General features: G+C 38.7%; 2 protein-coding genes and 2 pseudogenes across 2 annotated transcripts; all 4 read left to right on the forward strand.

The window, feature by feature from the left end:
* The first annotated feature begins 411 nt into the window (after window positions 1-411).
* LOC113674234 (adenosine receptor A2a-like) lies at window positions 412-1,385 on the forward strand (annotated as a pseudogene).
* A 1,912-nt stretch (window positions 1,386-3,297) lies between these two features.
* LOC149048282 (histamine H2 receptor-like) lies at window positions 3,298-5,189 on the forward strand. Its single transcript, XM_089199731.1, has one exon. It carries the CDS (start codon window positions 3,581-3,583, stop codon window positions 4,487-4,489), a length of 909 nt encoding a protein of 302 aa, XP_089055857.1. The 5' UTR covers window positions 3,298-3,580; the 3' UTR covers window positions 4,490-5,189.
* A 3,448-nt stretch (window positions 5,190-8,637) lies between these two features.
* Window positions 8,638-10,301, forward strand: LOC149048283 (histamine H2 receptor-like). Its single transcript, XM_089199732.1, has one exon. The coding sequence runs from the start codon at window positions 8,869-8,871 to the stop codon at window positions 9,775-9,777; it is 909 nt and encodes a 302-aa protein (XP_089055858.1). The 5' UTR covers window positions 8,638-8,868; the 3' UTR covers window positions 9,778-10,301.
* A 2,356-nt stretch (window positions 10,302-12,657) lies between these two features.
* LOC149048284 (adenosine receptor A2a-like) lies at window positions 12,658-13,637 on the forward strand (annotated as a pseudogene).
* Window positions 13,638-15,053: the final 1,416 nt, after the last annotated feature.

Below are 15,053 nucleotides of genomic sequence, written 5' to 3' on the forward strand. Positions count from 1 at the left end.
CGGAGACAGAGCATTCGCTATTCATGCGCCAAGAGAATGGAACTTAGTACCCTATGAAATTCGGAAGTCTAACACTATCTCAATTTTTAAAAGAGCACTTAAGACGTTCCTGTTTAGTAAATATACTAATAACAGACCATTATTTTTAGAGATTTATACACATCGCTTTAGATTTATAGTAGGATATGGTTGTAAATTTGTAAATTTTTATTAATAATGTATGATTTTGTAAAGCGCCTTGAGCAGAGGATATGAACGCTATATAAATAAAGTTATTATTATTAGTATTATTATTATTAATCAGTAAGCCAATGAGCATTGTGTGCTCGCGCTATTAACGTGTTTGTTTTGTCCTTTGATTGCATTTATCGACGTGCAGGTCAAAGTCCCAATATTCTTTCTGGCAAAACTATGAACAACTCTTCGGCGATCAAAGTTAATTCATCAATCCCCAGCGCTGAAGTTTGTTGCCTGCCCCTGTCCCATGGCAGTGCTATCATGGTAGTTATATTTGCTTGATTGCATAGCAGTACTCACCAAGCATTGTCTTCGCCGATGCTCGAATATACCATTGCCGCTTACTTTGGCCATTGCTGACTTGATCGTAACAATGATTTGCGAGCCTTTGGTTGTGGCAATAGTCGGGAAAAGAGCCTTTCTACACGAGTGTGCGCTTAGTCTTGAACTCGTCTACTCGCTTTTAGCCAACTTTGCTGTTCCTCGTCGTTTATGCATCTTGTGGCTATCAGTACAGGCCGCCTCTTAGCTGTCACCTTCCCTCTTCGTCACGGTCGGATCATGAAGAACTACGGCTTGAAAATCATGCTGGCTACAATGTAGGTTGTCGCTTTTGCATTCGCCACAGTTCGACAGCTCTTCCCGAAAAAAACTTATTACTTAGCTGCAGTAATGTTTGCCATTGGTTATTCCCTCATGTTCGTTTGTTACTTGTCGATATTGCTTACTTTGGTCAGGGAAAGGAAACGAAAGGGCCGTCTAAGAGCGCAATCATCCATTGATGTCAATTTGAAAGTCGAACGGCGTGTTGCACTAACACTGGCAATTGTGATCATTTTGTTTTCTGTCAGCTGGTTTCCGTTGGTTGATGTTTTTTTTCATTACAGGAAAATCTCTGGTTGAAAGTTATGGTCCAGCATACATGTGAATTAGATCTTTGGCTCTCTCTAACTCTGCTATGAACTTTGTTATTTACAGCACAAGAATTCGAGACTTCCGCGATGCCTATATCTCGATATCCCGCAAGATGTTCGGTTGCTGAGTTGAAAATGCAAACACCAGTTCTATTGTAATGGTAGAGCTTCTGATATTATGTCCTGTGGTAAAGTGATCAGTTGCAATGATCAATTTATTATAATAATATTAAAAATCATACGCATATGTTAAGCTTATGAATTATATCCAAATATTTTCCTACTTTCGATTCATAGTTGGAAATCTCGAAACTGATTAATGTAAAGAACGCAATGAGTCAACCGTAACTTGCATTCGAACACATAAAAAACCCCGAATGACTTTATCCATTCGGCATTTTTCCATTCGAAGCATTGAAACATGTCAAAGCAATCCGGTTGCGTGTAGAAGAACCTTAATTTTGCTTCAAACTGGTCTTTGCAAATGCAAAGGAAAGGTGTACAGAGGGTAAAGATAAAATAAAATGAAATATTAAATACGCCGGTGCAGCAGCTTACTCAATTTTCAATTTTTCCTTGATAAAGGCCTATTCTCCCAGGTTGCCACAAAAAGCCTATTACTTGTAACAGGTATCCAGTAGTCATAAGTAGTTCAGTTGCTGGAAAAGCCTTCCATATATTATACAGTGACAAAACTTGATATCACAGTGTATTGATGCCTTAGCCTCGGCTAGAAAATGTTTGAATCGGGCATTTGAAAGGTGTCTGACTTCGCAGCACTTGTGTTGCTTCAATCAGTTAATTCCCTATTTTCAAATACAGGCCTAGTACTGCAGGCCAACCACTCATATAGTGCTCGTGTTTCTCTTCCCTGATTATTCCAATCCTTTAAACATTCAAATTTGTTTATTAATGAGGTTGCACGGGAAGTCTGTCACAACTGTCGTGAGCTATCAACTTATGTTGCAGAAATAGCGATTATCCGTGGAAGGTGCGCACGAACGATTTTTATTCACGAATCAGCGTTGAATAAAAAAAAAAGAACGACTGAGCGCAGCGAACGGGTGAGTTTTTTGATACACCGCAACGAGTGACTAAAAATCATTCGTTTGCACTTTCCATGATATGATGTTTTTATTTTATACACACAGAGATTTACACTTTTAAGTACGAAGCAAACGACTGTGAAAATACATCGTTCGTCCAATCAGAGACACGAACAATAGGATTTCACAAGGTAAATCTCAGTGTGTATGGAGTAAAATCTTTTTCAATACTTTCTGACATTAACCTTACATTCTCATCCTTTTTTTTTTAATTCGTTCGGTGTAAGAAAGAGAAGACATCAGTCGCGGCTATTTTTTCGTGAGCGTTGAAGGGAATCAACCATTTTGCACACATTTTGCTCATATTTAAGGTGAAAATGGGGCAAAGTCCATCTCGTTGTGTAGGGGACGAACAGCGGAGAGTTGTACAAGCAAAACTTTACTTGCTGATTTTAAAATATCAGTTTAATTTTGGGAATCAAGTTATAGAAAATGGCTGAAACTGAAACAACAGCTTCGCGTTGTATGCTTACATGTCTCGAGAATTCAGCCGCCGGCACTTTCTCTTAGAAGAACAAGAAGAGTTTCGAGTCTCTATTTCAGCACGTAGTCGGCTATACCCGACTTTTATAGACCATTCATAATCCTAAGATAAGTTTAACTCCTCAGTTGCATTCTGGTGGGGAACACTTTTAAAAGACCTTGAAAAAAAAAGTTGGGACTGCGTGTGAGAGTTGCTAAAACTGACGTTTTGAGCTTTGGGCCTTCGTCATCGTACCATTTGCTCTTACGATGGATCCGCTCACTCTCAGAAATGGCCAAATTGGATTGAACTTTCCTTGAAATGTCTTTTCATTTTCAGGCGGAGGGCTGCTAAGGAGAAGCAGGGTTTTTAGCTTTTACCAAAAAAGCTCATTTACTTGAACTATATAATACTAAAAATATTTATGTGGTCTAAGAGGCCTATAATAGTAACATGACGTTTTTGGTGACCCATAGCCTTCCAGTCATGAGGCGAAAATATAAAATTACTCACCATCAAGAGTGCTAGCCCATCCCAGTCCCCCTCCTTCCCATCCCTGTACCCGCCAACTTCTCGCTGCAAAAGTCACCCGTGATTTTCAATATGAAAACAATATATTCCTGCCTTATTTGGACCATAGATCAGTGTTAACGTCACGGTCCAGGTACTGGAAAGATCGTTTATCAAATGCAAAAGTGAAACAACTGAAACTCCAATATCTGTATTCCCTTGACGCGCGAAGAACATATTTAGATATCTGGACAGAATTAGTAGTTAACGCCATAATTGCTTGGCTCTTGAGGAAGTAAACGACAGAGGTTTGTACATCAGCTTTGCTTTGTTTCCAGAATCAATCAATAATGAATATACAGAATACTTCATTGGAATACAGCGCGAATACTTCAATTAACTCCACAGACAATTGCGTCCTTCCACAGACGCATGGCGTGCTTCTTATGATAGTTAATTCTATAGCAGCCGTGGTCGGAACCTGTGGAAACATTATGGTTTGTATTGCGGTGCTCACGAGCACTCGTCTTCGTCGCAGCTCCAACTTCCTTCTTCTCAGTCTGGCCATTGCTGATTTGGTAGTGACGATGATCTGCGAGCCTTTGGTAGCTGCCATAGTCGCTAAGAGAGCGTTTCTCCAAGATTGTGCATCCAGTCTGGAGCTTGCTTACGTTATCGGCTCAAACCTCTCGTGCTCTGCATCAGTCATGCACCTGGCAGCCATCAGTGTGGACCGTTTCCTTGCCGTTGTCTACCCTCTCCGCCACAAACGGATTATGAACAGTTACGGTTTGAAGATCATGCTAGGAGTTGTCTGGGGAGTATCTATCATTTTCGCTTCATGTCGCATTCCCTTCCTCAAGGAGACATCTTATCTGGTTCTCGTGGTGTTTGTTGTAAGCTATGGCTTAATAATTATCTGCTACGCGACCATCGTGACTTTTCTTGTCAAAGAAAAGCGAAGAAAAAATGAAATCAGAGCACGACCCACAGTTGTTGTCAATTCCAAAATCGAGCGCCGTGTGGCGTTTACACTGGCAATGGTAATAGCTATCTTCACCGCATGTTGGCTGCCGATGATTGTCGTGTTCTTTGCTGCTGGTAAATCCCTTGTTAAGATGTATGGCACTGCTTACATGTGGATCCGATCATTAGCACTTTCAAATTCAGCCATGAACTTCATCATCTACAGTGCAAGGATTCGTGACTTTCGGGATGCTTACGCCCTGATATGCCGAAAGACTCTCCACTGCATGTAATAATTCAGTTGTTTTAGAGAGTATTAAGGCTGGGGATACGAACTAACTGTACATGTTATAGTCAATCGTTAACTTCTGAGTAAAGATCGGAAAAAGCAATGAGAAAATTAACGATGTAGAATGAATCAAGAGGATGCAACACATAAACGATGTGAATAAGTAAATTTAGAGGTAAACAGACAACAGATATTAAGAGCTTTGAGAGATCTAGAGACACCGGTTCTAAATATAATATTTCCTTTTCAGCTAACATAAAAGTTAAGGAAGCAATTAACGCAGTGTCCATATTAGAAATTTAGAAACATCGCCCAATATTTTATGTAAAAGTTAACCCAATTTGCTACAGCGGAAGTAAATCGATATCGATTTACTCAAATACACCAGTATTTGAGTGTGCGGGGTTTTCAAAGTTTATATCACACTGAAAACTAGAAGTGTCACATATAATTTCGCGATAGGCTGCTTAGCATTTGATCAATGATTTTTATTATATTTAGTTTGAACAGTATTGAATAATGCAGTGTAAAAAGGGCTATTTTACCGTAGAGTGTCATGGTAAAATAGCGGGTATGACGCTCAATAAATGTATTTTAATTTTTTCGTTTTTTATTCAAAAGAGACACAAACATAGACATGGGCGGCCGTCACCGCCAAAATTACAGGCATTATAAATGGTTTATGATAAACAGAAATGGTCTAATTATCTTTTAAGAGATTTATTTCAAGTACAAATGGACAAGTCGCCTTTGGTGAAATGTAACGTTCAAACAATAAATGGTTTATACAATTCAGAAATTGTGTAGCCACCCTTGTTAAACTGATTCAATAAAAACGCGCGTGGCCCAGTGTTAACTGAAATGGTTCAGTGTCGAAATGTCAAGTCTTGAATAGATCAGCGTACTGTGACATTCATTGCTATGCCAAACGGTCCAACTAACTGTACTTTGGTTCAGCGACTTGACACAAACGGTTTAGAGTAGTGTGAAATGGCTTTACGGGTTCTCGGCAAATGGTTAATCGTAAGCCACTTAAGCGTGATTACTATTAGCTAGTTTCAAATTATTCTTTTAATCTTTTCAGTTTCTTAATGTGAAAACTACTGTACTTTAAATGAAGAATTCTTACCATGGTTAAGCCGCAACTATCAGAAACTTTACAGTCTCAAGATAAAATAAGAATCTGAAACAAAAGGAATGATAAAAATACAGATAAAAAGCATCATTTTACGCGACAGCACATTGACAGTCTAGACAGTCAGAACCCTATCTAAGAAACGTGATAAAGATAATTAGGGTATGAATTTGTTCGCTAACAAGCTCAAATAGGCAAACATTAAAAAAAGATTCTTACCAGAATAAGGCTCGCTGAGTCTAGTAGACGAGGCTATGGAAATAAATAATTTCTTCCTTTGTTGAACTTTGAGTGGACGGCGCGGTGAATACCTCATTCTGGCGAATTTCGCGCCAAATTCGTTCTGAATGACGTAAGTTGTGACGTAAGACCTGACATAGACTGTTCGATTTCAAACTTGACTTATCCATTTTGGTGGTTACGGCGTACACCAATTGCTGTAAAACAATTGCTGTAAAACACATTTCGCTTTGTACTAAAAAGTAGTTGTCGTCACGCTAAGCTATTTGGGCTCACGCTAAACCATTTCACTTTACGGTAAGCAGATTGATACTAAACCATTGTAGCTTACGATTAACTATTTGCCAATTCACACTGCTCTGAACCGTTTGTGTCATGTCACTGAACCAAAGTACCGTTAGTTGGACCGTTTGGCATAGCAATGAATGTCACAACACGCTGACCATTCAAGACTTGACTTTGTCATTTCGACACTGAACCGTTTCAGCGCTGGGCCACTCGTGTTTTTATTGAATCAGTTCATCAGGGGTGGCTACACATTTTCTGAATTGTACAAACCATTTCTTGTTTGAATATTCCATTTGAAGTTTAAATAAATCTCTTAAAAGACAATTAGACCATTTCTGCTTATTATAAACCATTTAAGATGCCTGTAATTTTAGTGGTGACGGCCGCCCATACACAGATTACTGATCGAAGGTGGCTATTTCAGAAGAAAATTCAGTGATAAAAATGTCAAGCAAGTTACGCTCAATATCAGGTCAAAGGTAGTCGAGGCTCTAAATAATTAGCGGAAAAAGTAGCGCTGGAAAATTTTCGGCTACATTCAGCCCAGAGCACATGTCTGTCGAAGAAATTCTGCACATTTAACCCCAAATATTTCAATGTCGATTTCGTTTACTCTCTTTCATAAATCTCTCATGACTAAGGGTAGGCTCTGACGGTTTGGATCGATATTTTGAGGTGAAATTACTAGTTGGTGCCTCCACAGAGAGTGAAAGGTTAAAAATAAGTATTGGAGCTACTTGTAATTAAAAAAAAAAAAAAAAGAGATGGTTCAGGAACTACCAAATCAAAAGTACCAAATCCTTTTCCGAGTCCCTGTCGAAACATCGCTACAACAACTACTATTTTCTTTTATTTATATTGTTTAATTTAATTATTTTTTGGTTAGCTATTAAGCGGCCACCCATAGGGAGAAGTGGGGTGACCACTTATTATAGACTGACCAGCAAATAAATTGCGTGGTTTTCGTGCATAAGTAAGTTTATTGATAGTTTATGTAAGCATTTCCGCTTAAGTGACCGTCCAATACAGATGAAAGACAGTACAAATAGGCCGTTGGGTTCAGTCATGGGTGACCACGACCGCTTAATAGAGGTGACCGCTTAACAGAGATGAAAGTTACCGTACCTGAGGGAAAAATTTCTTTGAAAAGCGATCGCTAGAGATAGTAAAGTAGAGATGGTCAGAAAACTTACTTCCTGTAAAACAGAACTAAGAATAAGTTATAGTAATTTAAAACCAATCATTCTAAATAAGATAAGAAATAACCATATATATTGAATTAAAAAACACCTTTGCACTAGCCTTCAGAACATCTGTGCTCAAAAAATGGTCAGAATGTCATAAAAAGACATCCATATCACCATTTGGCTTATTAATATCATTACATCTTACAAAAGAACTGAGCTGAAACATCCTGTCTGCAAAGATATTGACATCAACATTCTTTAATTCTAAATTCTATGTTGTGTTTTCTTACACTCAAGCAATAAAAAAATATTTCTTAGGTCCTACGTATAAGAAGACAAGTTCAACTGAACAGCTTAAATCTGTCAGTGAGATTCTGGTAAAGTTCAGTCTCCTCTTGATCATTCCTTGTCGGATTTCAAGTCAGTGCCACACGAGTTATCATAGCTTTCATTATCGTGCTGTTGCAGAAAATAGATAAATCGTTGTCATCTTTGACAATGAATTTTTTTTGTCTTGTCGAGGGAGGACTTGTGTGTGACATTACCCTGTCACGTGAGCACCGCCTCTGATTTCTCGACCAAGGTAGATTTATGTTAATATTATTTAGAAATCAATCGATTAAAAAAAAAATACAGCTTTGACTAGGCTTGAAGTGAAACAACACCTGATATCTTTTTTCCAGAGTTCACAACAACGAATGAAACTCGCTACCCTTAAACTATGTTGATAAGGCAGCCGACCCTGCAATTGGAAGTGTAAATTGGCTACCGTAGAGAGTTTTTAAAGCTGACGTTTCAAGCTTTAGGCCTTCGTCATCGAACCATTCACTCTTACGTTGGATCCTCTCACTCTCAGAAATGGCCAAAATGGAACTTTTCCTTGAATTATCTTTTCGTTTTCAAGCGGAGAGCCGCTATGGAGAAGCAGAAGTTTTAGCTTTTACCGGATAAAGCTCATTCACTTGAATGTTTATGTTGTCTAGGAGGCTTATACACGTTTTTGGTGACCCATAACCTTCCATTCATGAGGCGAAAATATCAAATTATTCGGCTAGATTTTCTCACGGAACTCCACTGTCCACTGTCATTATGTCATCCGATGGAACACCAAACAAAATTCAATTTAAATGGTAGGAACTTCAAATTTCTTGATTTGTCTTAATATATCATCTCGTGTATTTGAACAATCAAGAGTGCTAGCTCACCCCTGTCCCCCTCCTCCCTTCCCCCTCCCCCTCCCCCGCCTACATCCAACTGAAAAGGTCACTCGTGATTTTCAAAGTCAAAACATAACTTCCTGCCTTTCTTGGAATACAAATCAGTGTGAACGTGACGGTACATGTACTGGAAGGATCATATATCATATGCAAAAGCGAAACAACTGAAACAATATCTGTTATTCCCTTGTTGCGCGAAGAACATCTGTAAATATCTCAAACAATTGGGAATCCCGTCATAATTGCTTGGCTCTTAAGAAAGTTAACAGCAGAGGATTACTCATCAGCTTTGCTTTGTTTCCAGAATTAATCAATAATGAACATACAGAATATTTCACTGGAATACAGCGCGAATACTTCAAGTGACTCAACAGACGATTGCGTCCTTCCGCAGACTCATGGCGTGCTTCTTATGATAGTTAATTCTATAGCAGCCGTGGTCGGAACCTGTGGAAACATTATGGTTTGTATTGCGGTGCTCACGAGCACTCGTCTTCGTCGCAGCTCCAACTTCCTTCTGCTCAGTCTGGCCATTGCTGATTTGGTAGTGACGATGATCTGCGAACCTTTGGTTGCTGCTATAGTCGCTAAGAGAGCGTTTCTCCATGATTGTGCATCCAGCCTGGAGCTTGCCTACGTTATCGGCTCAAACCTCTCGTGCTCTGCATCGGTCATGCACCTGGCAGCCATCAGTGTGGACCGTTTCCTTGCAGTCGTCTACCCTCTCCACCACAGACGGGTCATGAACAGTTACGGTTTGAAGATCATGTTAGGAGTTGTCTGGGGCGTATCTATCATTTTCGCTTCATGCCGCATTCCCTTCCTCAAGGAGACATCTTATCTGGTTCTCGTGATGTTTGTTGTAAGTTATGGGTTAATAATTATCTGCTACGCGACCATCGTGACTTTTCTTGTTAAAGAAAAGCGAAGAAAAAATGAACTCAGAGCACCACCCACAGTTGTTGTCAATTCCAAAATCGAGCGCCGTGTGGCGTTTACACTGGCAATGGTAATAGCTATCTTCACCGCATGTTGGCTGCCGATGATTGTCGTGTTCTTTGCTGCTGGTAAATCCCTTGTTAAGATGTATGGGACTGCTTACATGTGGGTCCGATCCTTGGCACTTTCAAATTCAGCCATGAACTTCATCATCTACAGTGCAAGGATTCGTGACTTCCGGGATGCTTACGCTCTAATATGCCGAAAGACTTTCCACTGCTCGTAATAATTCAGTCGTGAGTATCAAGGCTGGGCATCCGAACTATCTGTTCACGTTATAGTCAATCGTTAACTTTTGAGGGAAGACGGGCAAAAGCAATGAGAAAATTAACCGTGAGGGAATGAATCAAAAGGATGCAATGTAAAAACGTGAATTGGTAAATTTAGAGGTAAACAGACAACAGATATATTAAGAGCCTTGAGAGATCTGAAGACACCGATTCTAAATATATCATTTCCTTTCTGCTGACATAAAACTCGACGAAGCAAATAATGCAGTGTCCATATTAGAAATTTTGAAACATCGCCCAATATTTTATGTAAAAATTAACCCAATTTGCTACAGCGGAAGTAAGTCGATATCGATTTACTCAAATACACCTGTATTTGAGTGTGCGGGGTTTTCAAAGTTTATATCACACTGAAAACCAGAAATGTTTTATATTATTTCGTGATAGGTTGCTTAGCATTTGATCAGTAATTTTTATTATAGCTAGTTTGAACAGTATTGAATAATAAGGGCTCTTATACTGTAGAGTGTCATGGAAAAATAGCGGGGTATGGCGCTCAATAAATGTATTTTAATTTTTTCTTTTTTTAATTCAAAAGAAACACAAACACAAATATGGGCGGCCGTCACTGTCGCGGAATCAAGAGGACTGTATACTTCTTTGTTTTCTAAACGCGTTTATTTTCTTCCATCACTCCTGACAATCTGAACATACTAACACTCTAACAATCTAATACCAATCTGCCCTTACAATTCAGTGCTACTTCGTTTTACAGTTCTAGTTGCGAAATAAAGTAATTTTCCCACAATCACGAGTTCAGTAAATTCCCAATCCCAAAGTACTGTTAGTTGCAATTTCACAATTATACGTTTCTTTCCCTTATTTAGTTCACTGTACGCATGCAAATCAGTGTTGAACTTTGTTTACAACGTTGTGAAATATCATGTCACGAAATCTTCCTATTCGCGTTACGATCAGTCTAGTATTTCGTTACATTGTGTGACAATTTATAACTTTAATCATTAATTATAAAGAAATCGTTCTCGACAGTCACCGCAAAAATTACAGACATTATAAATGGTTTATAATAAACAGAAATGGTCTAATTGTCTTTTAAGAGATTTATTTAAAATACAAATGAACAAGTCGCCTTTGGCGAAATGAAATTTTCAAACCAAAAATGATTTATGCAATTCATAAACTGTGCAGCCGCCCTCGTTGAACTGATTTAATAGAAAAAACACGAGTGGCTCAGAGTTAACTGAAATGGTTCAGTGTCGAAATGACAAAGTCAAGTCTTGAATGGATCAGCGTGCTGTGACATTCATTGCTATGCCAAACGGTCCAACTAACTGTAATTTGGTTCAGCGACTTGACACAAACGGTTCAGAGTTGTGTGAAATGGCTTAAGTTATCGGCAAATGGTTAATCGTAAGCCGCAATGGTTTAGTATTGCATCAATCTGCTTACCATAACGTGAAGTTCCTAATAGTTGCAGCTTAACTATGGTAAGAATTCTCCATTTAAAGTACAGCAGTTTTTGCATTAAGAAACTGAAAAGGTTAAAAGAATAACTTGAAACTGGCTAATAGCAATGTTAACTCCCACCATGAGGTCTGATGACAAAAACAAAAGATTGCTATCGTTGAGAACTGCTTCATTGTTCTCGCTTAGATGTTAAGGACCGCAAAGTATTTCATCGTGAAATTTGTGGGCCATTTAATAAAACCTGCACGTAAGCGTTAACTCCGCGTTTGCATTAGCACTTGATTTTTTGTTGATTGCTATTAGCCAGTTTCAAATTATTCTTTTATTCATTTGCCCCAATTGGCGTCCAGGCTGGCGCGGACAACGTTTTTTCCTACTGCGCTTGCGCATTAGAGTATCAATCGCCTTAGGAACAATTTAAATTTGTAACCATGGCGGCTGCAAGGGAAAGGAGAATCCCAAAACGATACTCCGACGAGGTCTTTTCAAGGGGGGGGGGGGGGGTTTATTCAGAAGAAGATAAGAACAAAAACCAACGACCGTACACTTTATCCTGTCGTTGTGACAGCCGTAGACAAAGTCATAAAACGAGTGAAAATTCACTACGTTGGAATCTTTGGAATCTTTGAAATATTTTTTTGCGATACTTGCAGCTTCTCTCTGTGTCTTCGAGTTTTTATGTATTAATATAAAATAGGACTGTCATAGTTTCGAAAAAAATTAGTTTCAGGCATCTTACAAATGCTTGTAATGCATTATTATATGGCTTGCCTAAGTATCAGTTAAAAAGATTGCAGTATGTACAAAACACGGCGGTTAGGGTTGTGTGTCAAATGAGTAAGTTTCAGCATATCACACCTGTTTTGCAGAAGCTTCACTGGCTACCGATCCAATACCGTATTATTTTCAAGATTCTGCTTCTAGTGTATAAATCACTGAATGGGGCATCGCCTAGCTATTTAGCTCAGAAACTACATTATCGTTCTCCTACTAGATCATCTAGGTCTGTTTGTAATGAACCTTTAATGCAACCTAGATCGTATACTAAGACCTACGGAGACAGAGCATTCGCTATTCATGCGCCAAGAGAATGGAACTTAGTACCCTATGAAATTCGGAAGTCTAACACTATCTCAATTTTTAAAAGAGCACTTAAGAGGTTCCTGTTTGGTAAATATACTAATAACAGACCATTATTTTTAGAGATTTATACACATCGCTTTAGATTTATAGTAGGATATGGTTGTAAATTTGTAAATTTTTATTAATAATGTATGATTTTGTAAAGCGCCTTGAGCAGAGGATATGAACGCTATATAAATAAAGTTATTATTATTAGTATTATTATTATTAATCAGTAAGCCAATGAGCATTGTGTGCTCGCGCTATTAACGTGTTTGTTTTGTCCTTTGATTGCATTTATCGACGTGCAGGTCAAAGTCCCAATATTCTTTCTGGCAAAACTATGAACAACTCTTCGGCGATCAAAGTTAATTCATCAATCCCCAGCGCTGAAGTTTGTTGCCTGCCCCTGTCCCATGGCAGTGCTATCATGGTAGTTATATTTGCTTGATTGCATAGCAGTACTCACCAAGCATTGTCTTCGCCGATGCTCGAATATACCATTGCCGCTTACTTTGGCCATTGCTGACTTGATCGTAACAATGATTTGCGAGCCTTTGGTTGTGGCAATAGTCGGGAAAAGAGCCTTTCTACACGAGTGTGCGCTTAGTCTTGAACTCGTCTACTCGCTTTTAGCCAACTTTGCTGTTCCTCGTCGTTTATGCATCTTGTGGCTATCAGTACAGACCGCCTCTTAGCTGTCACCTTCCCTCTTCGTCACGGTTGGATCATGAAGAACTACGGCTTGAAAATCATGCTGGCTACAATGTGGGTTGTCGCTTTTGCATTCGCTACAGTTCGACAACTCTTCCCGAAAAAAACTTATTACTTAGCTGCAGTAATGTTTGCCATTGGTTATTCCCTCATGTTCGTTTGTTACTTGTCGATATTGCTTACTTTGGTCAGGGAAAGGAAACGAAAGGGCCGTCTAGAAGGGCAATCATCCATTGATGTCAATTTAATAGTCGAACGGCGTGTTGCACTAACACTGGCAATTGTGATCATTTTGTTTTCTGTCAGCTGGTTTCCGTTGGTTGATGTTTTTTTTCATTACAGGAAAATCTCTGGTTGAAAGTTATGGTCCAGCATACATGTGAATTAGATCTTTGGCTCTCTCTAACTCTGCTATGAACTTTGTTATTTACAGCACAAGAATTCGAGACTTCCGCGATGCCTATATCTCGATATCCCGCAAGATGTTCGGTTGCTGAGTTGAAAATGCAAACACCAGTTCTATTGTAATGGTAGAGCTTCTGATATTATGTCCTGTGATAAAGTGATCAGTTGCAATGATCAATTTATTATAATAATATTAAAAATCATACGCATATGTTAAGCTTATGAATTATATCCAAATATTTTCCTACTTTCGATTCATAGTTGGAAATCTCGAAACTGATTAATGTAAAGAACGCAATGAGTCAACCGTAACTTGCATTCGAACACATAAAAAACCCCGAATGACTTTATCCATTCGGCATTTTTCCATTCGAAGCATTGAAACATGTCAAAGCAATCCGGTTGCGTGTAGAAGAACCTTAATTTTGCTTCAAACTGGTCTTTGCAAATGCAAAGGAAAGGTGTACAGAGGGTAAAGATAAAATAAAATGAAATATTAAATACGCCGGTTCAGCAGCTTACTCAATTTTCAATTTTTCCTTGATAAAGGCCTATTCTCCCAGGTTGCCACAAAAAGCCTATTACTTGTAACAAGTATTCAGTAGTCATAAGTAGTTCAGTTGCTGGAAAAGCCTTCCATATATTATACATTGACAAAACTTTACATCACAGCGTATTGATGCCTTAGCCTCGGCTAGAAAATGTTTGAATCGGGCATTTGAAAGGTGTCTGACTTCGCAGCACTTGTGTTGCTTCAATCAGTTAATTCCCTATTTTCAAATACAGGACTAGTACTGCAAGCCAACCACTCATATAGTGCTCGTGTTTCTCTTACCTGATTATTCCAGTCCTTTAAACATTTAAATTTGTTTATTAATGAGGTTGCACGGGAAGTCTGTCGTGAGCTATCAACTTATGTTGCAGAAATAGCGATTATCCGTGGAAGGTGCGCGCGAACGATTTTTATTCACGAATCAGCGTTGAATCAAAAAAAAAGAACGACTGAGCGCAGCGAACGGGTGAGTTTTTTGATACACCGCGACGAATGACTAAAAATCATTCGTGTGCACTTTCCATGATATGATGTTTTTATTTTATACACACAGAGATTTACACTTTTAAGTACGAAGCGAACGACTGTGAAAATACATCGTTCGTCCAATCAGAGACACGAACAATAGGATTTCACAAGGTAAATCTCAGTGTGTATGGAGTAAAATCTTTGTCAATACTTTCTGACATTAACCTTACATTCTCATCCTTTTTTTTTAATTCGTTCGGTGTAAGAAAGAGAAGACATCAGTCGCGGCTATTTTTTCGTGAGCGTTGAAGGGAATCAACCATTTTGCACACATTTTGCTCATATTTAAGGTGAAAATGGGGCAAAGGCCATCTCGTTGTGTAGGGGACGAACAGCTGAGAGTTGTACAAGCAAAACTTCACTTGCTGATTTTAAAATATCAGTTTAATTTTGGAAATCAAGTTATAGAAAATGGCTGAAACTGAAACAACAGCTTCGCGTTGTATGCTTACATGTCTCGAG

Source organism: Pocillopora damicornis, chromosome 3, assembly GCF_964200805.1.
Source record: "Pocillopora damicornis chromosome 3, jaPocDami1.2, whole genome shotgun sequence".
Taxonomy (NCBI): domain Eukaryota; kingdom Metazoa; phylum Cnidaria; class Anthozoa; order Scleractinia; family Pocilloporidae; genus Pocillopora; species Pocillopora damicornis.

Bases quoted from the DNA above. Each gene is read 5' to 3' on its own strand.
- LOC149048282 (XM_089199731.1), top strand. From the start codon at position 3,581: ATGAATATACAGAATACTTCATTGGAATACAGCGCGAATACTTCAATT.
- LOC149048283 (XM_089199732.1), top strand. From the start codon at position 8,869: ATGAACATACAGAATATTTCACTGGAATACAGCGCGAATACTTCAAGT.